This window comes from Lepidochelys kempii, chromosome 10, assembly GCF_965140265.1.
Source record: "Lepidochelys kempii isolate rLepKem1 chromosome 10, rLepKem1.hap2, whole genome shotgun sequence".
Classification (NCBI taxonomy): domain Eukaryota; kingdom Metazoa; phylum Chordata; order Testudines; family Cheloniidae; genus Lepidochelys; species Lepidochelys kempii.
In genome coordinates, this window is record NC_133265.1 from 80,916,137 (window position 1) to 80,944,050 (window position 27,914).

The 27,914-nt window shown below is 38.6% G+C and overlaps 1 protein-coding gene across 9 annotated transcripts in view; it reads left to right on the forward strand.

Annotated features, from left to right (window-relative positions):
- The window catches only part of MAP2K5 (mitogen-activated protein kinase kinase 5), a 213,835-nt gene that overhangs the window by 92,379 nt on the left and 93,542 nt on the right, over positions 1 to 27,914 (forward strand). For all 9 annotated transcript variants that reach the window (XM_073304431.1, XM_073304437.1, XM_073304432.1 and 6 more), the window contains 6 exons: positions 37 to 105; positions 198 to 279; positions 5,057 to 5,118; positions 12,006 to 12,054; positions 19,320 to 19,393; positions 20,327 to 20,377. In XM_073304431.1, the coding sequence (XP_073160532.1) occupies positions 37 to 105; positions 198 to 279; positions 5,057 to 5,118; positions 12,006 to 12,054; positions 19,320 to 19,393; positions 20,327 to 20,377 (387 nt within the window). The remainder of the gene's footprint in view (positions 1 to 36; positions 106 to 197; positions 280 to 5,056; positions 5,119 to 12,005; positions 12,055 to 19,319; positions 19,394 to 20,326; positions 20,378 to 27,914) is intronic.

Sequence of the window (27,914 nt, forward strand, 5' to 3'; positions counted from 1 at the left end):
CAGAACAGATAATGTTTCTAATGTTTATATTTTTAGCTCATACCTTTAGATATTACACTGGAACTCCAAAAGCAGATTATGTCGGAATTAGAAATCCTTTATAAGGTATTCTTTTTATAACACTTACTTTTAATTACATTTGTCTGTAGTCTTTATGCAGAGGCTTTTTTGAATAGGGTTCTTTTTTCTTTTTACAGTGCGACTCATCTTATATCATAGGATTTTATGGCGCTTTTTTTGTAGAAAACAGAATTTCACTATGTACAGAGTTCATGGATGGTGAGTTGACTATTTTGTGTACTCTTAATTGTAAAAAAAAACATTTAAAGATCTATACTTCCAATGTACTGGAGAATATGATCATTTTAAAAAGGATGTTAGAATTACCACTTTACATTAAATATTTCATTATGTAGAATATTTTTCTGAATGTAATTTCATTTGCTTTTATTGAAAATTTAAATAGAACAGAAATAAGTGCTAGTTTAATCTGTGTTTTGATATTTGATTCTTCCATGCAATCTGTCTTCACTGACAAAACAGCTGTTCTTTTCTTTTAATGTTTCAATAGCCAAAACAGATTTTCTTTTAAAGAAATCTATTAACCCAATGTCCTGTGAGTTTTCCATGAAAATTGGTTCTTAATTGCAAGATAACGAATTATTTTCCAACACAGCTGTTTAGCTCTGCTGCACTCAGTTTCCTTTGGAGTGTACCCTTATTTTTTCCAGTCTGAATCTCTTTTAGGCCTATAAGAAAAGGAGTACTTGTGGCACCTTAGAGACTAACCAATTTATTAGAGCATAAGCTTTCGTGAGCGACAGCTCACTTCATCAGATGATCACTGCATCTGATGAAGTGAGCTGTAGCTCACGAAAGCTTATGCTCTAATAAATTGGTTAGTCTCTAAGGTGCCACAAGTACTCCTTTTCTTTTTGCGAATACAGACTAACACGGCTGTTACTCTGAAACCTGTTTTAGGCCTATAGTACTCCCTACCCTGTGATCTGGTTCCAATGTCATTCTGGAGATTTATTCGCACTTTTACCTTGAAATTTTGTGCTTTGAGATCCTTGAATAAAAGGCACTTTCAACAAGCAAAGTAATCTTATTAAAGCGATTTATAATCATTGCTATCCTCTGTCTATCAAGTCTGGGAGTCTCTCTTGCATGACAGATACAGTCTTCCAGTGTCTGGTGCATGAAAACTTAAACATTTTCCAGCATTCTAGTCTTAGTTTTATGTTGTCATTACATCACTGAAGCAATAATCCATGACGCTCTATGAATTTCTCATGAGCCAGCATTTTCTGGCATAGCTAGGTTTTTTTTTACAAAGGTGCAGTTGAGTTGGATATGAAGAAATAGAAGTCTTGCAAGTAATTTATAATATAAATAGTCATGCAAAGATGGCTCTCTCATAGGAAGTTTACATAAAACAGATGTGTGTCAACGACCATTGTTGGCTACCTTCTTTTCTTTCTTCCATTGAGGATCGCAAATAAAGTCTTTCAGAGTTTTTTATAGATTTCTGCTCATTACAATAATCTGTTTTAAAGTCTAGATATGATCATTCTTTTTGCGCTTCCCTTTGCTATTCTGAAGTTCATAGCAACCCATTTTCATAGATGAGTTGTAGCTCTGATCTTCTTTAAATGCTAAGGTTTTATATATATATATATATATATATATATATATATATATATATATATATATTCAACAAAACCCAGATGTGAAGTTCATTGATGTTCTTGTACTGTACAAACATTGCCCAATGGGTTTGATTTTCAATATTTGTGTTCTCATTAATGTACTCTGGGGTTGAGAATAGGCTGCTGGAAACTTGTGTACAAATTGGTATTTAAATGTGCATGTCATGTGGTGGGCATTCCAAGTAGGGAAATATTTGGAAATGCTACAATGTGCATCTACTTACAGTCTGAAGATCAGGGTCTATAAGTGAGCAGGGAAATTCAAATGCAATTAAAAAGTGACAGAAGTACCTATTTGTAAATGTTCGCCATTCTGAATTCTTGTATAAGAACAGTTAACCCTTTAAGATGTGCATCTTTCATAATGTTGCACAACACTGGTATTTGCTGACCATGCGAAAGTTACTTGGAATCATGTTGGAAAAGAACTCTGGTCCATCTAATGCAGTGTACACTCCCTCTGGCAATGATCTGTAAACAATAATATAAAGGAAGAACAAAACTCACATAATGAGACCTTGTCAAAACTTTTGTTCAAAACTTTCTTATGGCTGCAGGTGAAGATGGAAACATTTACCTCCTAACCCCTGCAAGTGAATAGCCCTTAAGCATGACACTTTTTAACCCCTAGTAACCATTTTTGACAAGCCTTCCTGTCTTGGAATAGTTGTGTATAAAGACTTGTGTGTATCCAGTCTCCTCTTTAAAAAATCCCATTGAACTGTGTCTCAAAAGTGTCCTATGGCAGTGAATTCCATGGATGGCTGTGTGAATAAATACTTCTTTTGTGGAATAGCTAATCACAGATGGAGTTCTAAGGTTAGCTCGATATTTTGCATCTGTATGTTTGGGGATACTTATGTATTAAGGGGATGCAGAGTAAAAACACACACACAGTAGTATTGGTTCTCCTCTTATGGACTTGAAAGCAAAGAAAACTACGTGAATCGTGGTTTACAAATACTGAAGTGCAGAGCTTGAACTGCTTGACCTGGCTCATCCTGGCACCTGCCAATTGATCTTCAAAATCAATGGGAACATAAAACGAGGCTTATTTGCCGTTTCACTTTTACATCTGTAATAAAAATGCTATTTTACTAAATAAAGATGGTGAAATACATTGTTGGATTGTTTTTATTATCGCTGTCTTCTCTTTGGAAGTGCAGAGTACCCTCAAATTTAATTGAAGTTAATGGAAGCTGCAGGTTCTCAGCACCTTTAAAGATCAGGCCCTGTTTGTTTAGGTGCCTACATGTGGATTTAGAAGCCTAAATTTAGGCTCCCAGTTTTGAACATTGACCACAATTTTTGTCCACTGTGTGCTTTGCACAACAAAAACGTTTGGATATTCTAAGATCAGTGTGCTTTGCTTTCTTCCACTGCACTGTCTATAGTCAAACTATTCACTTTTTAAGCACAAGACTTGGCTGCTGATGTGTGAGAATAGACTATTTTTTTGCAGCGGTAAATGTACACTGCTCAGTAGACTCATGAACATGAATAAGAATGACCTGAGCCTGTGAGCAGCCTTCCCTTTCTGTGATGAGTGCTCTGAGCCTGATGTGTCATTTGAGATAATTACCTGTGAGATATCAGCCAATCCACAAGCAAGGGTCTAACCAAGGCAGGTATACAGGTTCCTAATGAAAGCAGCCACTGCAGTCTGCTCAATGTTGACACCCTGTTGGGGATGCTCCCTGCTATCTGGTAGTTCTGACAGACTGCTCCTTCCCCTGCTCCAGCTCAAGCCAGGCTGGTCACCTGGCTGTCCTGACACTTGACCTTCTATGGTGTTGAATAGACATGAAGGCTGTGCTACCTTTCATCACACTGTGTAAGAGCCCAGCTAAATTCACTTAAAAAATTTAAGTCCAGTCTCATGCCTTGAACATAGACACTCTACATTTAAAAACAAAACTTAACACATAAATAGAAATGATTTTAAGAAAACAATGTTATGGCCGTGTTGGTCTCAGGATATTAGCAAGACGAGGTGGGTGAGGTAATATCTTTTGTTGGACCAACTTCTGTTGGTGAGAGAGACAAGCTTTCTAGCTTATACACTCTGTGGAATTCAAGATATTACCTCACCCACCTTATCTCCTTAAGGAAATGAGATAGAGCAGTGTTAGTGAAGACCAGCACAAATACTGTATTTCCAAAGATGGAGAACATGAAGAAACTGGAGCAGCTCTTTGGAGTAACTATTACTCACACGACTAACAGGTGAAAAATGGAACAGGAGTCCAGAATGGATTAAGAATCCTGTGATTATTCTCTGGACTCCTGCATTACAGAATGTCTTTTATGATTTTTAATTCAACCATAAACAAGTGAAAGTGTGGGATTTTCAAAATTTCGCAGTGTTGGCCTAACTCTGCTCAATCTGGATTCTTTGGTAAAACCACATTGTCTTTGATGAAAGCAGTACCTAGCAAATCTGAAAATCCCTCTTTGCATCTGTTTTATGTTTTGATTTATGCCTTCACAAGCCAGGAAATCAGAGCTGGCTCACCTATATGTTGTTCATCTATTTTACATCCTCAATTTTAAATTTGTTTTTCTGAACAAACTTTATAATTTTTAAATGGGTTTTTTCATTAATTGGGCATGAATTTCCAGAATAAATAATCTAATAAAAGATAGGCAAGTGGAAACTGTCCTTCCTAGTCTTCTGGGGATGCCTGGCATCCCATTAGGAACCAGTGTTCTCCATCTTCTCCACATATAGTGGCTGGCCATACTGAGTTGTGGGCAGGTAGTAAATAAAGGAATATACTAGCAGAAGCTCTCTGTTGCATCTCCAGACATCCCTTAGTTCAGAGATGTGACTTTGAGGTGCAGTCAATCCTTATGTGTTTGATCTGCAGGGGAAGGTTGATTTCAGGGGCACGTTTCACTGTGTTAGATACCAATAGCTTTTGATAGCATCAGTTGTACGTGGCTTTTTGTGACCAGGTGTAAATGATGATTTTGACTTCGTAATCTGTTGTAATTCTTCTGAAGTCTTTAGATTACTAAGCAGTAAATTAAGGTGCACCAAACCTTGTTCAGTTCTCTAGAATAAAGTCTGTTTTTTGCTTTCTGTCCTGCGATATGGATGTATTCTGAAAAGACGTTAGTAATATCTTTGCAAACATGGGAAGAAAAGAGATGTTGAGAGCTCTGTCTCCTATGGTTGTTCAGAGAATGAATGTTATTTAAGGTCAGTTAATTCTGACACTGTTACTGTTATGTTGTTTATGGCATTTTTATTAATAACCAAAGGGCTAGAAAACCTTTAAATCTAGGGTAGTATTTGATTTTATATTAACTAATCACACTTTGTCTGTCTGTCCCTACAGGTGGTTCTTTGGATGTTTACAGAAAAATTCCAGAGCATGTACTAGGAAGAATAGCAGTAGCTGTAAGTATTTTTGTCTTTGATGGTTGTGTCATGTGCGTATCCAGTCTTAGATTTGATTGTATCAGGTGTCCTCTCATTGGGCCATTGTAGTTGTTCCCATCCTTTCTGTGCACTGTTACGGCCTTGATAAGCAGCAGTAAGACCATGTGACAATGGGACCGTAGTGACGTATTATGGTGGCTGGTCTTGTGCATCTGCTGAACTGCTGCTGACTGACTTGTGTGTTTCAGCTCTTCTGGTCCTCTCTATGCACAAAGGCAGGTGAATCATTTAGATCTGCTCCTTGGGCCAGGAAGTTGTGACTAAACCTGATGGGAACGAACAAAGGCTTGCTTTGTTCTGCTGCATACGCCTGTTCTCAAGGTGCAGTAGCATCGTGTGTTTAACCGCTTGTACAGTACAGTTTTTCCCCACTGTTGATCTGTTTCCTAAAGCAACAAGCAGGAGACTGTAGTTGCTCTCCTGGAAGAGAAAGTCTGGTAAAAACATGCCTATGGGGCATGTTGCATTCCCAACCCATTTCTGTGATCCTTCACACAAGTCATCTCTAGTAGGGGTGATTTAGCTCTAATCCCAAGGGAGTGGGGAACTGAACCCTGTCCTAGGCAGGGATATCAGCCCCAACCTCCCTTCAGTTTGGTGGCAGAATTTTGACAAGGGGCTCCTGAGAACCCCCTCTAGCACATCAGCGTGTCTCAGCAGCGTCTGAGGGCTTCATCTTGATAGTGAGTACAAGAGCATTGTTCCCTTGATTTTGGTAATGGTGTTTGCAAAATATGGAGTCACTTTTTTATTCTATAATCTGCTTTCAAAGCCTGAACCGAGGCTAATTGAACATCTTGGCAAACATCATGGGGGTGAGGGATACTGCTAAACAATTGCTAAATCTAAGAAATACTTTGATAACTTAAGCAATTTAAAGCATAACAAAGTTATTCTATCATGTGCCATTTAATTAAGTGCTGGGTTTTCACATTCATTATACATCAAGATGATAATTTAAATCCTTTAATCCAACACAGGCAGCTATTTAGTCTCTGTTCATTGTAATTCACAGCTCTGCTTTCTCTCTGTTCTCTGCCCAGAATAATGAACATCCTTTTCCGATGACATTTTGTCTAAGTAGCTTCAGATCTGCTCATTGTTCAGCCTGACCTCTTACCAAATCTGTTGTTGTTGGCAAACACTCCCTGCTACTCACCTCAGATGGTTGACACCTGACATGTGTTGATCCTACACCTGCCTGCACTATGGTCACTGCATGGACTGGTGGTGGGATAGAAGGTGGACAAATGAACAGGCAGATTCAAAGAAGCAGTTTGATCACATTTCCTTACTCATAAGCCACAACAGACACATCCTGCAGTGAGGGTGGAGTTTGGAAGCTATCTCAGCCCCCTTGCTAGTTCTCTGCACTTGCTTGAGAACAGTCAGAGAGAGGGAAACAAAAGCTCTTGCATGCTGAGTAACTTCTTTGCTGCCGTGTATCCTGAAAGTGCCCCTGGTGCTTGTTGTTGTGTATTATTTGAATTACGGTAGCACCTAAAGTCCCAGGACCCCATTGTACAGTCACTGAATATGCCCATGTGTGCACACACAGGCTCACTATCCTTGCCCCAGAGAGTTTACTGTTGTTGTCCAAAGGTCCCAGGGATTGCTAGCTTGGTATTTACATCCCTGTCCATGTCATGAGAGGGAAATGGAAAAGCAAAGGCTAGAGATTGGGACAGGACAATACACAAATGTCCCAAGATTATATATTTTACTTAAACGAAATCTAAGAGTCCTGTACTGAGAGAAGCATGAGCTTTTTTTCAATCAATAAATCTTCTTTCCATCTTCCATGCACTATATGCACAGGGCATTTATCCTGTATAATCCTGAGAGCCGACAATTTCAGTAGGCTGTAGAGTCTGCACAAAAATGCACATGATGTGCACTTCAGTTAATTAAAAGCTTTTTCAAAATTAGTAAATGATTCTTCTTAAGTGAAATCTTTCCAAGAGCACCCAACACAGTATGTAGATCTTTACTGCATCAATCAAGGCTAAGGCCTAGTCTACCCTAGAAAATTAGATTGGTTTAATTACGTCGGTCAGGGGTATGAAAAATACACACCCATGAGTGGTGTAGTTAAGCTGACTTAAGTCTCCAAGCAGACAGAGCTGGGTCAATGGACCAATTCTTCCACTGATGTAGCTGCTGCCTCTGGGGGAGGTGGATCACCGGTGCCGATGGGAAAATCCCTCCCTTCGGCGTCGGTCGTGTCTACACTGAAGCACTACAGTAGCACAGCTGCAGTGGTGTCGCTGTAGCATTTTAAGCATAGACAAGCCCTGAGTCCTGGGCTTTGCTATACCCGTTCTGCCGTGATGGGACATGCATTTATTCTTTTAAAAAAATCTTGAGTGAATTTAGTGCCCAGGGAAGGTTCCAGACAGACGCACCATACACCTGGAAATAACTCCAACTAGTCTAGGACACGGTAGTCTGTCTGCTAAGCAAGGAGAGTGATCACTTTACATAAGCTGTTACCAGCAGGAGAGTGGGGTGAGGGGAGAGAAAACCTTTTGTAGTGATAAACACCCATTTTTTCATGATTAGTGTGTATAAAAAGATCTTCTACACTTTCCACAGTATGCATCCGATGAAGTGAGCTGTAGCTCACAAAAGCTTATGCTCAAATAAATTGGTTAGTCTCTAAGGTGCCACAAGTCCTCCTGTTCTTTTTACCATTAGAAAAGAACGTTACCCCTGTGCTCTGCTCGCTCCATTGAACGTGAGTCACATTCAAGTGCATGTCTTAATCTACTGGGGGATTGTCTCTTGGCAACCAGGACCTTCCATGGCACCCGCGCTCCACAGGATCAAAGGTGCTATCCAGAGCCAGAGTAAGAAGGGAAGGGATAGGAACTTATTTTCTTGTAAGGGTCACAGATATCACAGTGATGTATTTGGTAGAAATTCTTAGTAGGTATCCATAATACAGGTGCATTAGGGTAGCAACTGTGTAGCCTTACACATACTGTCTCCTTCCGATGTGACTAATCCCCGACTTGGCACGATCATCTCTACGGCTGAGAGAATAAGTCTGCTGAGACTGCCAAGTATTACCTGTTGAGGCCAGTTGCAGTGGTACCCTTTCTGGTGTGGACACTTGTCCGCTGGGAAATAGACTGGGAAATACCAAACCCTTGCACTTAAATACAGATTAAGTAAAAAGATTATTGGCACTGTTCTGTATACCGTCTACAGTTTCCTTTCATTGTTACTGCTGCCCAACCATCCAAACATCATGTTACACTGTTCAGGGAGAAGTGAGGAGCACCAGACTCCTTTGACTCAAGTTGATCCCGCAAGAGTCCATTATCAGGTCCATTCTTTTCTTTCCTAAAGAAGTTCTGCCTTGTCAAATACTGGACTTTTTTCAGTTTTAGTTATTTACTGTGGATGAAATAAGATACAGTAAGGATGAGAGAGTGGCGGAGAAGGGGCAGGGTAGTGGGAGGAATCCGAATAAAGACTCAGAGAAAGAGAGGAGTCTCATAGAGAAGACCGATGGTGTTTAGTTGAAGGAAAGCAGTGAGAGAGAATGGCAGAAGCTGCCAGAAGTGAGCCTCGGGAGGAGAGAACTGTCTCTGATGCCATCACAAAATTCTGGATCATTCTGCCCAACGCAGCCTTGATGAGAAGGGAACCTTTTTCTGTTTACTGTATTATTCACTTTATTTAGTGAATGGCTAGTGGTTTTTCCATGGGAAAAAGAAAATATGAGAACCCTGAAAGAGGAAGGCTTACTCCATCTTGCTAAACAATTTTCTACTACAGTGTGTATGCTTTCAGGCATCTCTGTGGTTGATACTATTCTACCTTTGCTTGCCACTTCACACATTTATCTCCACTTCCATTTCTGAATTAGTGACATTGTGCACTGTATTTTTAGTGCTAATGTTGATTGAAGTTCTCCCTGAATGGATGTGCACTTGAACTGTCAAGAGAGTGAGTGATTGACAGCAGGTAGAAGTACTTTTTGTGTCAAGGCTTTGTCAAGTCATTGTTGCAAAACCTACTTTACTGAATACCAATAATACCTCCTAGATGTTCAGTCAAAAGATACCCTATGCTGGCATCTTTTTAGAATAATGCTTAATAATCAAAATGTTCATCCTTAATAGGAAAAGGGCATCTCCTTTAATGTATGTTTTAGTGTTTCAATGAATGACAATAATTTATGCTCATTTTCTTTATTCTGTAGCTTTCAAACATAGCTTACATAAAAAAACTCCTTGAATTTTCATGTACTCTGTTGCACAGATAATCTGAATGTGATCGTTTGTTTAATAGCAAGCTTTTTATAACCACTTATGTGGTGTGTGTGCTTTAATAAAGAGATGTATAATAACTCACAGCTGTTGATTATTTTCCCTAGCAAATGTTTGCTTTATTCCTATACATGATAAATGTTCAAAATTCATTATGGAACTTGTTTAAGGTATTTTTCAAGATTTTAAATTGTCTGAATATATGTTTAATGAAGAGAATAGCTTACTGTATCCAAAACTATTTTTGTTGGGGAAGTGAAAGAATGACTGAAATGCCATTCCTTATTTTTTTTAGTATTGCTATAATTCTAGCAATTTTTGAAACAATGTGTAAATAGAATTCTACTGTTTTGCTTTTTGAAAGGCTAAAGTGAACAAGGCCACACTGAGGGGGATATATGGACTATGATTAAGGCTCTTTGTGATGGTAATTACCATCTGAGGCCATGAGGCACTTGGAACTAGGGATGCAAGTTTAGCACTCAGAAGGTGCCATCTAGACTAGAGCAATTTAGTAAGGATCCAAAATCATTATTCAGTATACAAAAGAGGTTCAGGTTCCACTTACATTATTTTGCTTACTGAATGAATGAGATTTCAGAACGATCTTCTAATCCAATAGGAAGACTGAAAATTAATATAATCTTATGCCTTTACATGCCATGTAACAATTTTGACTTTTGTAAAGTTTAAGTCATTCACTTTAACAGAAACAATTTAATTTTATTTCAGCCTCCTTAATTGCCAAAAAGAATTTTCATTCTTCTGCATGAGGAACTCCTGTCACTTTCCAGTCCATCTAAAATGGCCTGTTGTTCAGGAATGTACTGGACAAAAAGACCTACCTCAGTCAGGAAAATGAGTGGAATGTCATTGTCAACAGCAAATTTTGTAGGAAAAATTTTGCAATAAAAATAATTGGCTGACACAGCAGAAATGTTCTGGAGAAGAACAGTGTGCAAAACTAGAATCAGATTATTAGATGATCTTATAGATCTCGGGCTGCTGGAAAAAGCAGATCTGGAAAAAACCTTGGTGGTGGCAGAAGGCAAGAAGTTACATTATTTGGGGGGTTTTAATTACTTTGTTATTTATTGGGATAGCTTTACAAAAACTAGGGAGAAGAGCCTATTTCTAGGTAACCTGTAATACGGGATTGCATTCCTGTGCCGTTGATTGAACAGTCATATAGTCTGTATAGTCTGTATGCAGTCTGTATAGTCATAGACTATTCTGAATGTAATCCTAGGAAAGAAAGAAATAGGATGGAAAATAAATGGTAATGCTTGGTACATCTCAGAACTAATGGTTATCTTGCTGCTAGATTTGAAATAAAGATATGTAAATATTCCATGTATGGAAGCATCGTGAGGTGTCAGTTTGAGGAATGTAGGCTTGGTGTATGCACAATGCCCTATGGAATGTTGATTGAAACTCTTGTCATATCTCAGAAAATGTTTGAGTAAAGCCGAATTGAAAAACGGGGTGGGGGTGAGGGAGTTGCTTCAAGTCAGCCAAAAGGTCTTGAGTTTTTTATTTTTTGAGTTTTCTGATTTGACAAAAATATTGAAAAAACGTGTTTGGGTTCAAATCAGACTCCGCTCTACTCACCACCTTGCAAGACTGAGCCCTTGCACAGGGTCTTCCACAGCAGGTTTTCGTCTCGAGAGGATTTGATTCTAATTTCTAAAACTGACATGAAGTTTATATTATAGACCCTCAATGTTGTAGAATGTTAATGCCATGTGCCAACAACTTTAATTTAAAAAGGAAGACAAAGCAAGGCTACGTATTCTACCACCATTTTTATGCCATTTACATGTAGGTTTTTGCTCAATAAGCTTTAACCAATGTCAAGCTGTAGGAGTGGAGACAAATGAACAGAAAATAAGCTTATTTGTTGATGATGTATTGTTAATAGTTTGAACCACTGATATCTCTCCTTAAAATAGCTGGAGCAACTTTGGAAATGCATAGGCCTGAAAATGGCCTTTTACAGTAAAAAATGCTGCATGTTACTTTAACGGAAAGAGATAATTGCCCCAAAAGGAATACAATTGCAAGTGGGTTAAATCCACAGTCAGGGCATGCACTCAGTCCTCTGCTTAGAATAGTTGTCTGGGGAAAATTTTCATCCTCTTACTTTAAAACAAACAAACAAACAGAACTTGATTTACAAGATTGGGGAAAGATCTACATTTGCTATTTGGACCAAATTTGGCCCCTAAATATATTCTCTGAAGACTAAGCTGTCTATTTTAGACATTACCCATATTTATTTCAGCTAAAACTGTAATGAACTTCTTCATGTGAAATTAATAACACTCAGGAATTAATGAAAGTATTCTTAATAAACCAAGAGATAAAGTTGGACTTGATATTCAGGGTGACTACTGGACAATGCAGCTAAAACAACCATAAAAACATGGGGTAAACTGGAATAGACCTATTTTTCAATCTTGCTTCTTGCACGTGCATCCCAAATCGTTAAGAATAAAATCCAACTGAAATGCGTATAGTTCCCCATTAGAAATTTTTATTATGTATTGTTTCTCTTGTATGCAGGTTGTTAAAGGCCTTACCTATTTATGGAGTTTAAAGATTTTACACAGAGGTGAGTGACAGATTTGTTCTTTTGTTTTCTAAGTGAATATCATACTTTCTGGTTCAGTGCAGCTTTTTACAAAGACAGTGGGCCACACTAAGCCCTGTGATGCTGCTGACATCAGTGGAGATATGCCAGGGATTAATTTTACTCAGTAGCCTTTCACATTCTCTGGTTGTGGATTTTTATTGCCTTCCTCTTCTCTCTGTTTCTCCCCAACCCAAACAAAAAGGTAGACAGACCGAACCAGATTTTCCGAAGTATTTAGGTGCCTAAAGATACAGATAGGTGCCTAGTGGGATTTTCAGAAGTGCCTAAGCAAGTTAGGCACTTAACTCCCATTGAATTCAATAGGAGTTAGATACCTAACCTAATTAGGCACTTTTGATCATCTGACTAGGTACTCACCTGCATCTTTAGGCACATAAATATTTGGCTCATTACCCCTACACTACTATTTTAAAGGACAAAGAAGTGTAACTTTTAAAATCTACGTAAGCAAAGTTGAAACCATTCTCAGTATAAAGCCCTATCCTTATTCCTCAAGTAAATTTTTGCTTCTTTTAAATTTTCACCTATTTGTGACTTTTAGATTTTCTTAGTAATGTAGATGATATGGCTAAATTGATCCATATGTACCAGCTCTTTCAAAAACAGAGAATCACTTGCCAAACTATGGCAGATGCTGAGGATATACCTGTTAGAGAACAAGGAAAGGGTTAAGTAAGTATTTTGGCAAACAAGAAGAAAACTCTGCATTTATAATGGTACCAAAGTGTCTGAAAGTAACAGCTACAGATCTTAATGTTGCTAACAATACTGCTTAATTTAACCCATCTGCTCACTCAGTCCTGGTGCACAGTTGGAGGATACAATAGCAGACATTATTTGTGATTAAAAGGCGGATAAGAGAAAGTATCAACTTGGGGAGAAATGAGTAGTCTAAATTCAGAATTTCTGCTTTAAATAGGAACTTTGAATTCACATTGTAAACTCTTTTGGGCAGGGCCCATCTCTTTGTTGATATGTTTGTATGTGCTCAGCAAATGGAACCCTGGCTTCGAGGTGCAATAGAAATAATAATAAAATTCCAGCCCGGTTCTTAGAATTTGTGAATTTTCAGCTCTTGTTATTGTTAATCAGATTTGCAATCCTAACTTCTCAGTTTGTTTTTTCTGTGCTACACCTGTTCCTAGTTTGCTCAAACTGAAAACTAAGCTATAAAACATCACATGGGAGGCTAAGTAACATCACAGGGTCCAGCAGTGTTCGCTCAAGGGACTTTGGTTTTAAATAAACACGTACGTGCATGTGGGCGTGCATGTGCCCACATCCTATGTCTGTGCAGATGCTCACAGAGTAATGAAGTACAAATCAAAATGCATATTTATTTTTCACTGGTCATGTGTAGCTATATATAGGATTTAATGCATTAGGCAAATGGAAGAAAATGTAACCTTGACTTCTTTGCTATTATTTGTAAAATGTACTGCATAGAAAGCTCTTATGGACTAAGGAGTCAAAAAATTCCACAGTGGTGATAATCAAGGTGGAGAAGTGGTCCTCGTGAAAAAGTTGTATAATACAGTGCAGCAAACATGGCAGTTTCTGACTAGAGGGTGGATAAAAGCAAAGGAAACAAATAAGGAGAAAGTCTTTTATTCCAGATCAGACATTTCAACAAATATTGCAGCTTAACTTCAAAACATACCTTGTGATTAATGAGGTGGTAGTTCTGCATATTAATAAACCTAAAGCTGTAGTCATAGTCGTCCTTACCCACATCAAACGTAAACAAAAGATTAACACCTATACCACTGCTTTGGAAGATGTGAGAATGGCCCAATGATAACTGCTCTGTCTTCCCCTCAGGATAAAGAATAGAAATGGAAGGGTAATGAGAAATGAACTTAGCTTTAACACAGAATTAGCAATCAAACTGGTCTAATTTTGCACAAAGTCAAAGTTTGCAGAAAGAGGAAGCCAAGTCCGTTAAGTTCAAGAATAAAGTATAATGCGTATACATTATATCCAAATGGTATTTCTTTTTTCTCTGATAAAGCATGCTCATTAAGGAGAAGTGCACACAATAAAATATTACAAGAGTATGTTTTTGTGTATATATATTTCATGCATGTGTTTTTATCTGTACAGACAACATACATGTCTGATTGCTATATCCCTTCTACTGTAGTATTATAATGTTATCTAGAAGGTGAGCAAGACCTTCCAATTTGAGCACTCATTCCAAATCCTTAATCTGGATACATTAGATAAAATTTTCAGCGGTGCCTAAGTGACTTAGCAACTTTTGAAAATGGGACTTAAGTCCGTTTGAAAGTCTTACCCAGAATACTGCAGTGGTAAAAAGAGGAGACCAGTAATAAGATTCCTGGTTTTTGTTTCTGATTCTCCTACTGACTCAGAATGAGTGTGCACAAGTTTCTTAACTTGCTTGTGCCTCAATTTACCAGTAGATACATCTAATGGTGCAACATTTTAGCAAATAGCACGTGTAAATAAATTGGGCAGTAAAATCTAACTTTACAAGTTTAGATCTGAACTCAATCTTCCACTTTCTGGATATATGAGCCTAGAGACTGTGTGTGCGTGCGTACCAAGTCTCCCAGGGCAAGCGAGGTGTATCCTGACTCCAGAGCTCACCCTTTCCAGGCAATATGTACAGTTATTCATAACAAATATTAAAATAAAAATGTGTTTAGTTCCTTACCTACATTTGGAAACTGAATAACACCAAACCCTAAATGTTGGTTGCCAGTCCCTGTCACTAGTGCAGAGCACTAACACTATGCATAATGACAGACTGCATCGTCCAGCAGTTACATGAATTTTGGCTCGACATTGCCAAAAAAACCAGCAAGACTTGTAGAATAGAGGCTACTACCCAGTTTAGGATAATGTGCATGTTGGATAATGTGCGTTTTTTTCTTTTGCTAGCTTAGATCAATTAAATGGCTCTTTCACCATGTACACTGATGCCTAACAGATATATCAAGTATCAATATGCACACTCACATGCCACTCAAGTTTAGGAAAAAAACATGGTCTCTGAATGAAGTAGGCTAAGGTCAGCGCAGAAAGAATATTTTTGTTTCATCTGCTTCATTGTTGTTATAAGTAATGTACTCAGAGCTGTCCATAGCTAAAAAGTGTGTTTGCACTGCTCATCTTCCTTTAGAGTATTGTATTTGTCAAAGGCAATAAAAGACAAGATACTGTTTTTTACAGATCCATTTTATTCAAAATAATTAATCTACTTTTGATTTAATACTAATTTACTTTTGAATAAGATGACTAAATGTTCAGTATTCAGATTCCTGACCCCCTGACAGTTCTGTTAACTGGTAAGTAAGAGCACGTGTGTCCCATTTGTCTACAGAAAGGTGAAACAGCTTAGGTAGCTGCAGCATAAATAGAACGTCTTCATCCTCCATAATGATGCTTCGTACAAATCATATGTATTAAGCAAGCACTAGAGATGGGACTATAACAGGGTTCAAAAAAGAACTAGATAAGTTCATGGAGGATAGGCCCATCAATGGCGTCCCTTGCCTCTGTTAGCCAGCAGCTGGGAATGGGTGACGGGATGGATCACTTGATGATTACCTGTTCTGTTCATTCCCTCTGGGGCACCTGGCATTGGCCACTGTCGCAAGACAGGATCTAGGCTAGATGATGGTCCATTGGTCTGACCCAGTGTGGCTGTTCTTATGTTCTTAGGACCCCTTTTGGCTATTGTTTAAATTCTTCCACTTCTAAACCGTAATATTAATGACAAGCAGATGGTGCAGGATAACATTATTTATGCACATTTGTTTTTCTAAAAACAAATTTTAACCTATGAACTGAAGTGGTTTAAAAAATAAAAAGAATAATTTACTGATTGTGTGAGTTCCCCCCTCTCCCATTTCGAATATGTGATACCTCATTAAATGAAATTCTCTCCCATGATTATCCCCTTTTTGTTCCTGGGAGATCTCTGGGCCAGTGAGCTTAATGGCAATTATTTGTCTAAATATTCCATTTATTGTAGTCTTAAAATAACCACTTTGAAGGGAAATAGTTGTCTAGTTTGACTACAGCAGTCTTTAACCTACTTAGGGCATGATTGTTCAGCGCCGAGACAGACAAATCCCTGATTTTTTGAGTTTTACCAGCAGAAAGACTTCAGGGTCAAGTGCTTAATTACAGCTGTTAATATTTAACATTCTGTAGGGCCACATCACAGGTAGCAACATGGAAGGGGGAAATGGACTGTGCAGCACCCTACATCCTACTCTCACGCAGATGAATGAAACACTGTGTGGACGGGGTGGAACCTTGGCTCTGGCTCCCAAATGGGCTGGCCAGCACTGCTGCACTGGACAACGTGTGTTGCGCTGGTTACAGACCCAGCACAATTTGCTCTGGAGAGGGAGTAGTCAGGGGAACTGGGAGGGAGAATATGACTCTGAGTCACAGTCTCCCCCCTGATCTGCTCCTGGGGCAGTGTAACAATGCATTGTCCCTTTTTCTTGGCCCATGGCACATCTACGGTCAAGCCCTTAGTAAAAATGTTATTGAAGAAGAATGTAGCTGTATGGGTACCCGTCTTAAACCTAGTATCTCCCTCACACTGCGGGACAGGTGTTTCTTAGAGAGAGCTGCTGTGTTCCTCCTCCTTCCCAGGTATAAACCTAATGCCTGGAAGAGGTTCCCATAATTCAGAGCAGAAAAGGGCAGTGTTTTTAGGTGCCTTGCAAAATAACTAGATACTGTGAATGCAGCAAGGGTGGGGAGGGCTGCTGACTTCCTTCTCCTGACTAAGCTGAAGTTCAGTCTAAGAGGCAAAGCCTAGTCCTGTTGAAATCAATGGGAACTTTGCCATTGATACTGGAGGGACTGAGGGTTTGGCTCTCTGTGTATAAAATACATGAATGTTGCCATTGTTAAACCACTGTTGTATTACAAATCCAATCTTTGTACTGTGTTTGGTAAAAATATGCGGTTAGATTGAGACTCTAATGACCTGAGAGCCTCCAGAACTCTTAGATCCTCACGTAATCATGTGGACCACACTTTCCCTAGCATGACTCTTGGATATCTCACACATCCTCCCAGCTGCTGCTCTGTGTCCCTTCTCTCAGGTTGTATTGTGCAGGTGTCAGATATGAGGAAAGTGGGGAAAGGAGTATTGTGAACTTAAGGTGCATCAGTAACAGGTGGCTGGCTGGCCAGTTAAAATCATCTGTACACCATATTGCTCACAGACTCTGAACTAGGGACCTCTCCCAAGAATTCAGTCTGACCTTGTCAAGATAGTTACTGTGCTTGTTTTATTGTTAATTATCCTTTTTAAAATATCTACAACTGTTTTGGAGCCATTGGCTTTACTCTGCAATTAGATGTAGGGATTTCATGTTTCACTGCAATTTTCCTTTAAATGCATTCCTGCTGTAAACAGATTAATTTGTAATGCAAAATGTCAGCATATTTTGCATATTTAATTGTACCTGCTGTTTAGCTCATTAGAATGCAATGCAGACGTAATAACTAGGTAGATGTATCTGCTGACACATTTTCAGAAGACAATTAAACATAATGAATAGGATTATTGTGCAGCCTATGGCTGCTGTACTCTTCTTCTTAGACATTCATAATGGAGACATGCTGGTGACACTCCAGGCCTACTTAAATTGAGAATGGTCACCCAGCAGTAGAGAGCTGTTTACAGTTTAATAGATTGCTACAAACAGACAATACTTGAGTCTTCCCAAAATTTGTATTAGAAAATAATGTATTTTAAAATGTTGGTTGAAAGAGCACTGAGGTTCTTCCGACTGCATGGATAGTTTTAAATCAGTCTTTTGTCTCACCTACTGGTGAGGTTGGTGAGAAATCATTAAGAGTGTTACAGGCAAACTGAATCTATACAGTGGAAATAAGGGTTATGTGAAATAGACTCTGTGTCCTTGAAGCTGTGACGTGATGGAGATACATGATGGTGATTTTGTGTTTTGGGTATCAGGAGGAGAGATTACAAATACACTCATTGTATTACTATGATCTTGGAACACGGAGGACATGACCAAATTATTGAAGGAGCCCACCCTTTTAAGAAAATGAGCTTTCTTTTTGCCCCAGACATCTGAGCATTTAATCATCTTGTTAATTGAAGTTCTATACTTTACATTACAAAGACAAATTAAGCAAGCTCCTGTGATACCCAGAAAACATCTGCCAAACAAAGCCAAAGTTAATGGTAAGCAAAATTAGGTTCTCTCATAGTTGGTTTTCATCCATCTGCACACAACTACTGTTCACTTTTAAAGAAGGCAAAGACACAAGCCATTACTTTCAATTCATAATGCCATGAGAAAGCAGTCATTAGACCCGTCCACCATACTCTAATCTCTGCAAATTGTTGGTCAGAGCTGCATCAAGCTCTTTATCATGTATTCTGGCCAGCATCCCTGGAAGGGAAAGATCTGCACTACTTTTGATCAGTTACAGGAAACAATTAGAAGTCTATCTACAGATAGAATATACAGTATGCAACATAATCTTACCTACTTCTATTTCATGTCACAGAGTGTCAACATTATAATCTCCGCACTGAGGGGGTCTTATTTTATGATGATCATTGGTGTATTTATTTGTTAGAGTGGGATTAGCAGTCCATTTTGATAGGATTGTGGTGGTTCATTTATGTGACAGCACTGAGATCATGGGAGGAGTGTAATAGGATCCATGCAGGTAGAGAGCCACGTTGACTTCAGTAGGGCTCTGTGCAGGCACATAGGTCCACCTTGTTTGGATCTGGCTGCAGAATTGGGGCTACATTCTGCGAGTGTATTTGATGTGTATATATTTATGTCAGTGTGTATGAGTATGCCCATTTTATGTGTGGGGGGTGTATAATTTGTATGTGTGTGTAATAATAGTCTGTGTGTGTGTGTAATATTTTTTTTTTAAATCTTGTTACCACTACTTGAAATCCAAGCAGTTGAACAGAGACGATTACAAAAAGATTAATATAAGGTTTATAAGAGGGTTAGAATAGAATGTACGTTTAAATTATTGGAATCCAACCTCGGTGAGGAAGTAGTGCAATGCTAGGGAGTGTTACAGATCAAAGAGATTGAATTTAAAATGTCTGTTTGAAATATTTGCTATTAAAAACCTGTCATGACTAGATGCATATATGTCTTTATATAAAAATTGCATACCCAGAATAATTTATTTGAAAGCCCTCTTTTGTCCCTCTTTAACAGATGTGAAACCCTCTAATATGCTGGTGAACACACGAGGACAGGTGAAGCTGTGCGACTTTGGGGTTAGCACACAGGTATCCCCTCCCTTAGCTATTTGCCTGCTCTTTTTTCTAAAATAGAAATCACCTGGCTACAAGACAAACAGGCCCGCAGCAAACTCTCCTCTGCTGGGAGAGTGTTATTCATTTGTAATCTCCAAGCGACTTTCCTTCATCAGAATATGATTGTTCATTGTTTAATGACAGTAAAAACTGCTGATATTGTAATTACTACTTACGAATAGCAAACTTCATTGATATGCAGCTTCGATATGAAAGCGTTTTGGCCAGACAAAAGAGAGGGCAGAGTGGGAGATGTGTCTGGGGAGCCCAACTGGCCCACAATAAAAATTAATATTGGTAGCAACAATAGTGTTGGGCCTTTACAATGTGCAGCACAAATTTTAATTAATTTCCATTTTGGGCCTCCCTGGAGAACCTCAGTGATAGTGACCCATGAGCTTGCTGTGATGTTGATTTGAATTGCAGCCACCTTTTCTCTCAGCCAAACATGAGGACCAAAGAGAAGGTCAGCGTTGTATTATAAGTTGTCAAAGTCTGTTGTCCCTCCAGCGTATTTAGTGCTCATTGCGTTCTAGTAATGAATGTGGCTTTATTCACATCTTGAGCCAGCTGACTGAAAAATGAGTGTGTTCAATCCTACTTCAAATTGACTTTTTATATCAGACTACTTTGGGGGTACTAAAGCTATAAGCATCCTGTTTAACGGAATTGTTTAAGGTTATCTGCTATAAACTGTAATGCAGTGCTTGTTTTAAATTGGAACTCACACTCAAAAGAAAAGACAGATTTAATCATTTTTAATGCCTTTGTAGATAAATTTGTTCCCTTTTACATAATTTTTAGTTGATTTATAGAAATGATTATTGTAGGTTAAATGAGGAATAATTGCCCATTTTATTTCCACATTATCTTTATATTGTTCTAACAGACTGTTTTGTCTGATAGCTGGTGAATTCTATAGCCAAGACGTATGTTGGAACAAATGCTTATATGGCGGTAAGTAAATTTATGCAGAAATAACATTTCAAAAGAAGTCTGCGTATGCTGCTTTGTTCTGTATGATGAAGGATATATTTTTAGATCAGGGGTTTTCTCTGATTTCTTCCTATCTGCATCTTAATAGAGTATGTCCCATGGAAACTGCTCCCATTCACCACCACACAGACTAACTCCCCTCCTACTTGTGATCACACAGCATCTCTGTAACAGCTACAGCAATTGCTGATAAGGAAAAGTAATATTGGGAAAGTATTTCTTTAATGTATTTATAGTTGTCTCAAATGCAATGTAACAGCTTGGAACAAAGAGGAGAGCCAATACAATATAAACAGCTAGCTCTCCAGGAGTAGCCAGCATGTGCTTGGCGGATCACCCATGGTCCATTGTTGCTCACAGTTTGAAAACCACTGTTCTGAGGCTTTACTTTAGCAAACATTTAAGCAAGTACTTAAGTCTCATTGACTTCAGTGAATCTAAACATGTGCTTAAGTGCTTTGCTTGCCTAAAACACTTTCTATCAGATCTATTCATAATTCAGTTTGAAAATGTTTGCAAAATGTGTTCGGGTGAAAGTGCAAAGTTGGAGCCCCCACCTTAGTTAACCCCAATGACATACATTGTTTTTGTCATACAGGAAATCACTAGACAACACAGAAAGTATTATACCATTAGACTATTAACTTGCATATTTTTAGTGTTTGTCACTTCCATGCAATGTTTATCATTTAATCAGTACGTTTCATCTATTACTTAACCAAGAAATTTTGCTTGCCATGATGAGATTACTTGTATGTTCTGTCTACAGAATAATATATATATTTCCATTCCTATTAAATCAGATTAACAAACTTTTACAATATCTCTTTCTGGGGACTTCTGTCATAGGTTTGACAGATTGGATTCTACCATTTTACCATACCTGTTAAGTGGCAAGTGACACTAGTCCCATTAGAAACACTTGGTTTAAAATTAAATAAATAAAGTGGTGGCATAAATAATATTGAGAGAATACAGCAAAAGCTACCACACATTTGTCTTTGCCAAGGTTCATACGAATGGTTTCATGTACCCATTTTGTGGAGTATGAAAACTTCAATACTTCAGATGAGAATGTAAAATTAAGTGGCGTCATTGTCTAGTGTTTAAAATGTACTTTTGGCAAAAAAAAACCCATGGCTCTTGTATATAAAAATAAATGAGAAAAATAGATACTACATTTGGTAAAGGACAATCTGCAAACAATACTGTAGTCCAAAATGCCTGGGATTTGTCCTTTCAAACTCCAGAAGAATGGAGGGAGGAGGAGAAATTTGTGACCTTTAATTGCTTTTATATATATTTTTTTTCTTATGTACTTGTTAGCAGATAACAAGCAGGGAGTCCATTTATTTGCTAAGTGTTTTTCTAGCCAAGAGGTGCACATCATTCAGCCTCTGAAACAATCATGTCATCATCCTAACAAGCCTTAAACCACACTGTGTGATCAGAATATTAGGTGTGGGGAAAATGTAAAATACGTCAAATGTATCACTTTTGATACCCAGGCCTGCTGATTGCAACAGCTCCAATCTCTAAAAAAAACGGAAATACTGTGATTACAAAAAAAACCTTCAAATGACTCCACTTCTCTAACTCAGCGCTTATTCTTAGAGTGGCTTTAAATAGCTCTGATAATTAAATTGTATTATTCGTTTAATGAACAAATCCAGATTACAGTTCTCCTTCCCATGTGTACGTTAAAGAAATTGCTTTTTTCTTATTGTTTATGGATGAATGTGATGCGTCCATCTGTTAATTGAAAATGAGAAGAGTCAAACTATAAAATATTTGATCGGATATCATGTATTAAAATTGCTTTGCTTCTTCAGTGAGTTTTTGCCAGTCATCAAATTTATACCTTAGTCTCCAAAAGATAATATAAAATTGCTTGTGTTTTGTACCAGCGTGCAAGAACAGACGCTTTGGTGCGAAAATATGACTGCAAAACAAAGCAGTGTTACATGACAGCTGGAAACGTGGAAGTAGATGGGCAGATGTAACTATTTTGTGCACCTGCTTCACATACATGATAGAAAACATGGACTCTGCTCCAAGGAATTTACAACACACACACGCACATCCGTCTGCATGCATTCGCGCACACAGACACACACAGGTTTGTTTTGTAGTCCTATTTTGGTACCAGAGCTTCTCTTCTTGGTTACTGGCACAAAATCAATCTCTCTCTCTCTCTCTCTCAAAATAAATCAGTACTTGAAAATTGGTCATTCAATTGAAACATATGTATAAAATACAAAAATACAGGATATGTGTATATAATTAATAATTATATACATAACGCAGACATGGATTGTTTGAAGAAGCTTTGATTTCTGGACAGATATGAACCATGCCATGTCTTTAAAAACTCACCATCTATTTTATGTATTAGAAAATTTGCATATACTGTGCAGTATATAGCATAATTCCGTGAATTTTGAACTCTCATGACCACAGTTTTTGCACTGTCGAAGCTCAATGATTCTAAGAAAGATACGCCAGTAGTTTAATGCAGTGCCCAGAAGTCACCTACTACAGGACAGGCCCAACAAAGAAAATAACAGAACGCCACTAGCCATCACCTTCAGCCCCCAACTAAAACCTCTCCAACGCATCATCAAAGATCTACAACCTATCCTGAAGGACGACGCATCACTCTGAGAGACCTCAGGAGACAGGCCAGTCTTTGCTTACAGACAGCCCCCCAACCTGAAGCAAATACTCACCAGCAACCACATATCACACAACAGAATCACTAACCCAGGAACCTATCCTTGCAACAAAGTCTGTTGCCAACTGTGTCCACATTCAGGGGACACCATCATAGGGCCTAATCACATCAGCCACACTATCAGAGCCTCGTTCGCCTGCAAATCTTCCAATGTGATATATGCCATCATGTGCCAGCAATGCCCCTCTGCCATGTACATTGGTCAAACTGGACAGTCTCTACGTAAAAGAATAAATGGACACAAATCAGACATCAAGAATTATAACATTCAAAAACCAGTTGGAGAACACTTCAATCTCTTTGGTCACTCGATTACAGACCTAAAAGTGGCAATTCTTCAACAAAAAAAACTTCAAAAACAGACTCCAAGGAGAGACTGCTGAATTGGAATTAATTTGCAAACTGGATACAATTAACTTAGGCTTGAATAAAGACTGGGAGTGAATGGATCATTACACAAAGTGAAACTATTTCCCCATGTTTATTCCCCCCCACCCCTCAACTGTTCCCCAGATGTTCTTGTCAACAGCTGGAAATGGCCCACCTTGATTATCACTACAAAAGGCTTCCCCCCCCCCCCGGCCTCCTGCTGCTAATAGCTCACCTTAAGTGATCACTCTGGTTACAGTGTGTATGGTAACACCCATTGTTTCATGTTCTCTATGTATATAAATCTCCCCACTGTATTTTCCACTGAATGCATCTGATGAAGTGAGCTGTAGCTCACGAAAGCTTATGCTCAAATAAATTGGTTAGTCTCTAAGGTGCCACAAGTCCTCCTTTTCTTTTTGTGAATACAGACTAACACGGCTGCTACTCTGAAACCTAATTTTACATCTAGCATGTAGATCTGGAATGTTTAATGAAAGTGCCCAAACTCCTCTTCAACTGCTAAGTAGAAGGGTATCTAGACCAGAAAAAAATAGGCAAAGGTACCTAATATGTAGCTAACCACAGCCTTTTTCCCAGTCTGGATGCAGGGTAACACTTTTTACCTTGATTTAGATGGACAAGGTGCACCCTAGATGTTTCCCATTAAGGACACTACTGCTCTGGCCATTGCACTGAGGACCTGCAACAGTTATAAAGTAGTATTAAGAGATAGACCTAGAAAATGAAAGTTGTAAGATGTATACATGGATTCATAGTCTCTGAGTCTCAGTTCTTGTATCCTGATGGTTAAAGGAGTGCCTCTTGTGTTGCTGAGCTACTAGTCTGTAGATCTTAAAATAACTCTAACAGACACTGCTTCCGAGGGTATTGTTAAATTATTCCATTTAAATAACTATACTTTATTTATTTGTTCTATTTAAATATACTATTATTCTTATTTAAGATGTTCTCATTTCCTTTGTTAGTTTGCATTTATTATAGAATCATAGAAGATTAGGGTTGGAAGAGACCTCAGGAGGTCATCTAGTCCGACCCCCTGCTAAAAGCAGGATGAACCCCAACTAAATCGTCCCAGCCAGGGCTTTGTCAAGCCGGGTCTTAAAAACCTCTAAGGAAGGAGATTCCACCACCTCCCTAGGTAACCCATTCCAGTGCTTCACCACCCTCCTAGTGAAATAGTTTTTCCTAATATCCAACCCAGACCTCACCCACTGCAACTTGAGACCATTGCTCCTTGTTCTGTCATCTGCCACCACTGAGAACAGCCTACCTCCATCCTCTTTGGACCCCCACTTCAAGTAGTTGAAGGTTGCTATCAAATCCCCCCCGACTCTTCTCTTCCTCAGACTAAGTAAGCCCAGTTCCCTCAGCCCCTCTCGTAAGTCATGTGCCCCAGCCCCCCAATCATTTATTAGAGTAGATTTTTCTCGTTAGCTAACTTTCTGCCTCTGTAATATCCATTATGGTTGAGGAGAAACACCTCTGCTTTAGGTATCCAACTGCAAGATGTCCATCACAGGTAATCATGAGTGATGCACCACTTATCTTGTGGCAGGCCACATTCTCTCCAAGTCTGAAAGTGCTCAGAAACGCTACCTCAAGATATCAAGAATGGCAGAATTGTTTAGTGTTTTTGTCTTCCCTTGGGTCATAAGAGTGTTTCAATTGTATGGTAAATGGTAGTCAAGTGAGAACTGCCTTATGAAACCTGCATGGAGCTTTTTAGCTAACCTAGCTTTCAATTGCATGACTACATGGACAAATACCCAAACCAAGAAGTTTGATGTGGCTGTCTGTATTGGAAGGGTAAATTCTAGAGGTGATTAAAGTAGGTAAGTATGTTACATGAAAATTTTTCAAAAGAAATGAACTTTTTTTTATTTCATACAAAACTTTTAATTTTTCAATAAAAATTTTTTAAACATGTTTTGAATTTTTTTTCAAAATTCACATTTTTAAACATTTTTGGAGGTTTGGGGGGACACTTTCACTCAGATTATTCACTCTTCACTCCCAATCATGACCTATTTTCCAGTGGGGGAAAAAGAAGAGACCAGCAAGTAAAAAAGTAAGAGTGGGATTTTTGCCATCAGAACAAACATACAAAAATATTTTGTTCTGTGATTTTGTTGTCGTCATTGAAACATGAAAACTTTCAACCAAAATAAATTTTGTGTGAGAAGCTTTGGTTTGGGAGGTGGGAAAATATTTTGTAAAAGAGCTTTGATGAAAAAATGTTGATCACCTCTAGTAATTTCCAAGACACACATCGTTTCCTGCTCCCCTTGCTCAGGATTCATCTTCGTATTTCACATTTTGTTTTTACTGCATGTACCTTTCAGTTTTTATTTTCAGCTTATTTTCTATATTTTTTCCGTACTGGAACAGAGGATATAGCATTTCTGTTTAAAGGCCTGCCTACTTGTTTGCCACTACACGCCATGTATTTCTAAATATAAATTATTTTACTACCTTAAAGCCTTCCCTGTTATAAAAAAAAAGTAAATAATATAAAAATGGCCAGATTGAACTAGCTATCTGATTTAGCTGCTAACTGAAGGCTAGGGTCTAGTCTGTACTAGAAAAGGTGTACCTGTATAGCCATGCTAGCAAACCCTGCTAGCGTAAAGACAGCTTCTACCGGCAAATAGTCCCCTTTGCCATTTTGCCAGTGTAGCTTATAACTTGTGCCCTGAACTAAATAGGTTATAGTGGCTGTCATAAAAATAAAGGGAAAGGTAACCACCTTTCTGTATACAGTGCTATAAAAGCCCTCCTGGCCAGAGGCAAAACTCTTTTACCTGTAAAGGGTTAAGAAGCTAAGATAACCTGGCTGGCACCTGACCCAAAATGACCAATGAGGGGACAAGATACTTTCAAACCTGGGCTGCGGGGACAAAGGTCTGTCTGTCTGTGTGATGCTTTTGCCGGGAACAGATCAGGAATGCAGCCTTACAACTCCTGTTAAGTTAGTAAGTAATCTAGCTAGAAAATGCATTAGATTTTCTTTTGTTTAATGGCTGGTAAAATACGCTGTGCTGGAGGGAATGTGTATTCCTGTTTTTGTGTCTTTTTGTGACTTAAGGTTTTGCCTAGAGGGATTCTCTCTGTTTTGAATCCGATTACCCTGTAAGGTATTTACCATCCTGATTTTACAGAGGTGATTCTTTTTCCTTCTCCTCCTCAGCATGCTTCCTCTCTTTTTCCCCCTCCTCCATTTCTTTCCTTTGCCTCCATAGCTCTCCTGTGGGCAGCCTCCATTTCTTTTTCTTTGGCCGCTTGTGCCTCTATCTCCATCTGTCTGAGTTTTACCCATCTTTCATGTTCCTTTTGTCTTTCCTCAGCCTCAAATCTGGCTAATTCCAGTTTCTGTTAGGTATTGCTTTCTGTCATTCTAACCTCTCTGTTTTTAACTAACTTTACACCCGAGAGTTAGAAAGAAAAAAAAAAAAAAAACTGGCTTGTAAAATTTTGCTGTGCTGTAACCTGATACCTTTTTTCTCTGATAGCTGTTCTCAGCCTACAGAAAAATCCTTTTGTTATGCCTGCTGCTCTGTCCCCTAGGCAGAGAGACAGAACCTACAGCTGCAATCACCTTTTACAAACCCTTTTAAAATCCTGCTGTGCTTCTGGTTCAAAATGATCCCACCTCTAAAACCATGTCAAGGTTCCTCCCCCACTCTGAACTCTAGGGTACAGATGTGGGGACCTGCATGAAAGACCCCCTAAGCTTATTCTTACCAGCTTAGGTTAAAATCTTCCCCAAGGTACAAACTTTGCCTTGTCCTTGAACCGTAAGCTGCCACCACCAAGCGTTTTAAACAAAGAACAGGGAAAGAGCCCGCTTGGAGATGTCTTTCCCAAAAATATCCCCCCAAGCTCTACACCCCCTTTCCTGGGGAAGGCTTGATAAGAATGCTCACCAGTTGGTACAGGTGAACACAGACCCAAACCCTTGGATCTTAAGAACAATTTAAAATCAATCAGGTTCTTAAAAGAAGAATTTTAATTAAAGAAAAGGTAAAAGAATCACCTCTGTAAAATCAGGATGGTAAATACCTTACAGGGTAATCAGATTCAAAACATAGAGAATCCCTCTAGGCAAAACATTAAGTTACAAAAAGACACAAAAACAGGAATATACCTTCCCTCCAGCACAGCGTATTTTACCAGCCATTAAACAAAAGAAAATCTAATGCATTTTCTAGCTAGATTACTTACTAACTTAACAGGAGTTGTAAGGCTGCATTCCTGATCTGTTCCTGGCAAAAGCATCACACAGACAGACAAACCCTTTGTCCCTCCGGCCCAGGTTTGAAAGTATCTTGTCCCCTCATTGGTCATTTTGGGTCAGGTGCCAGCGAGGTTATC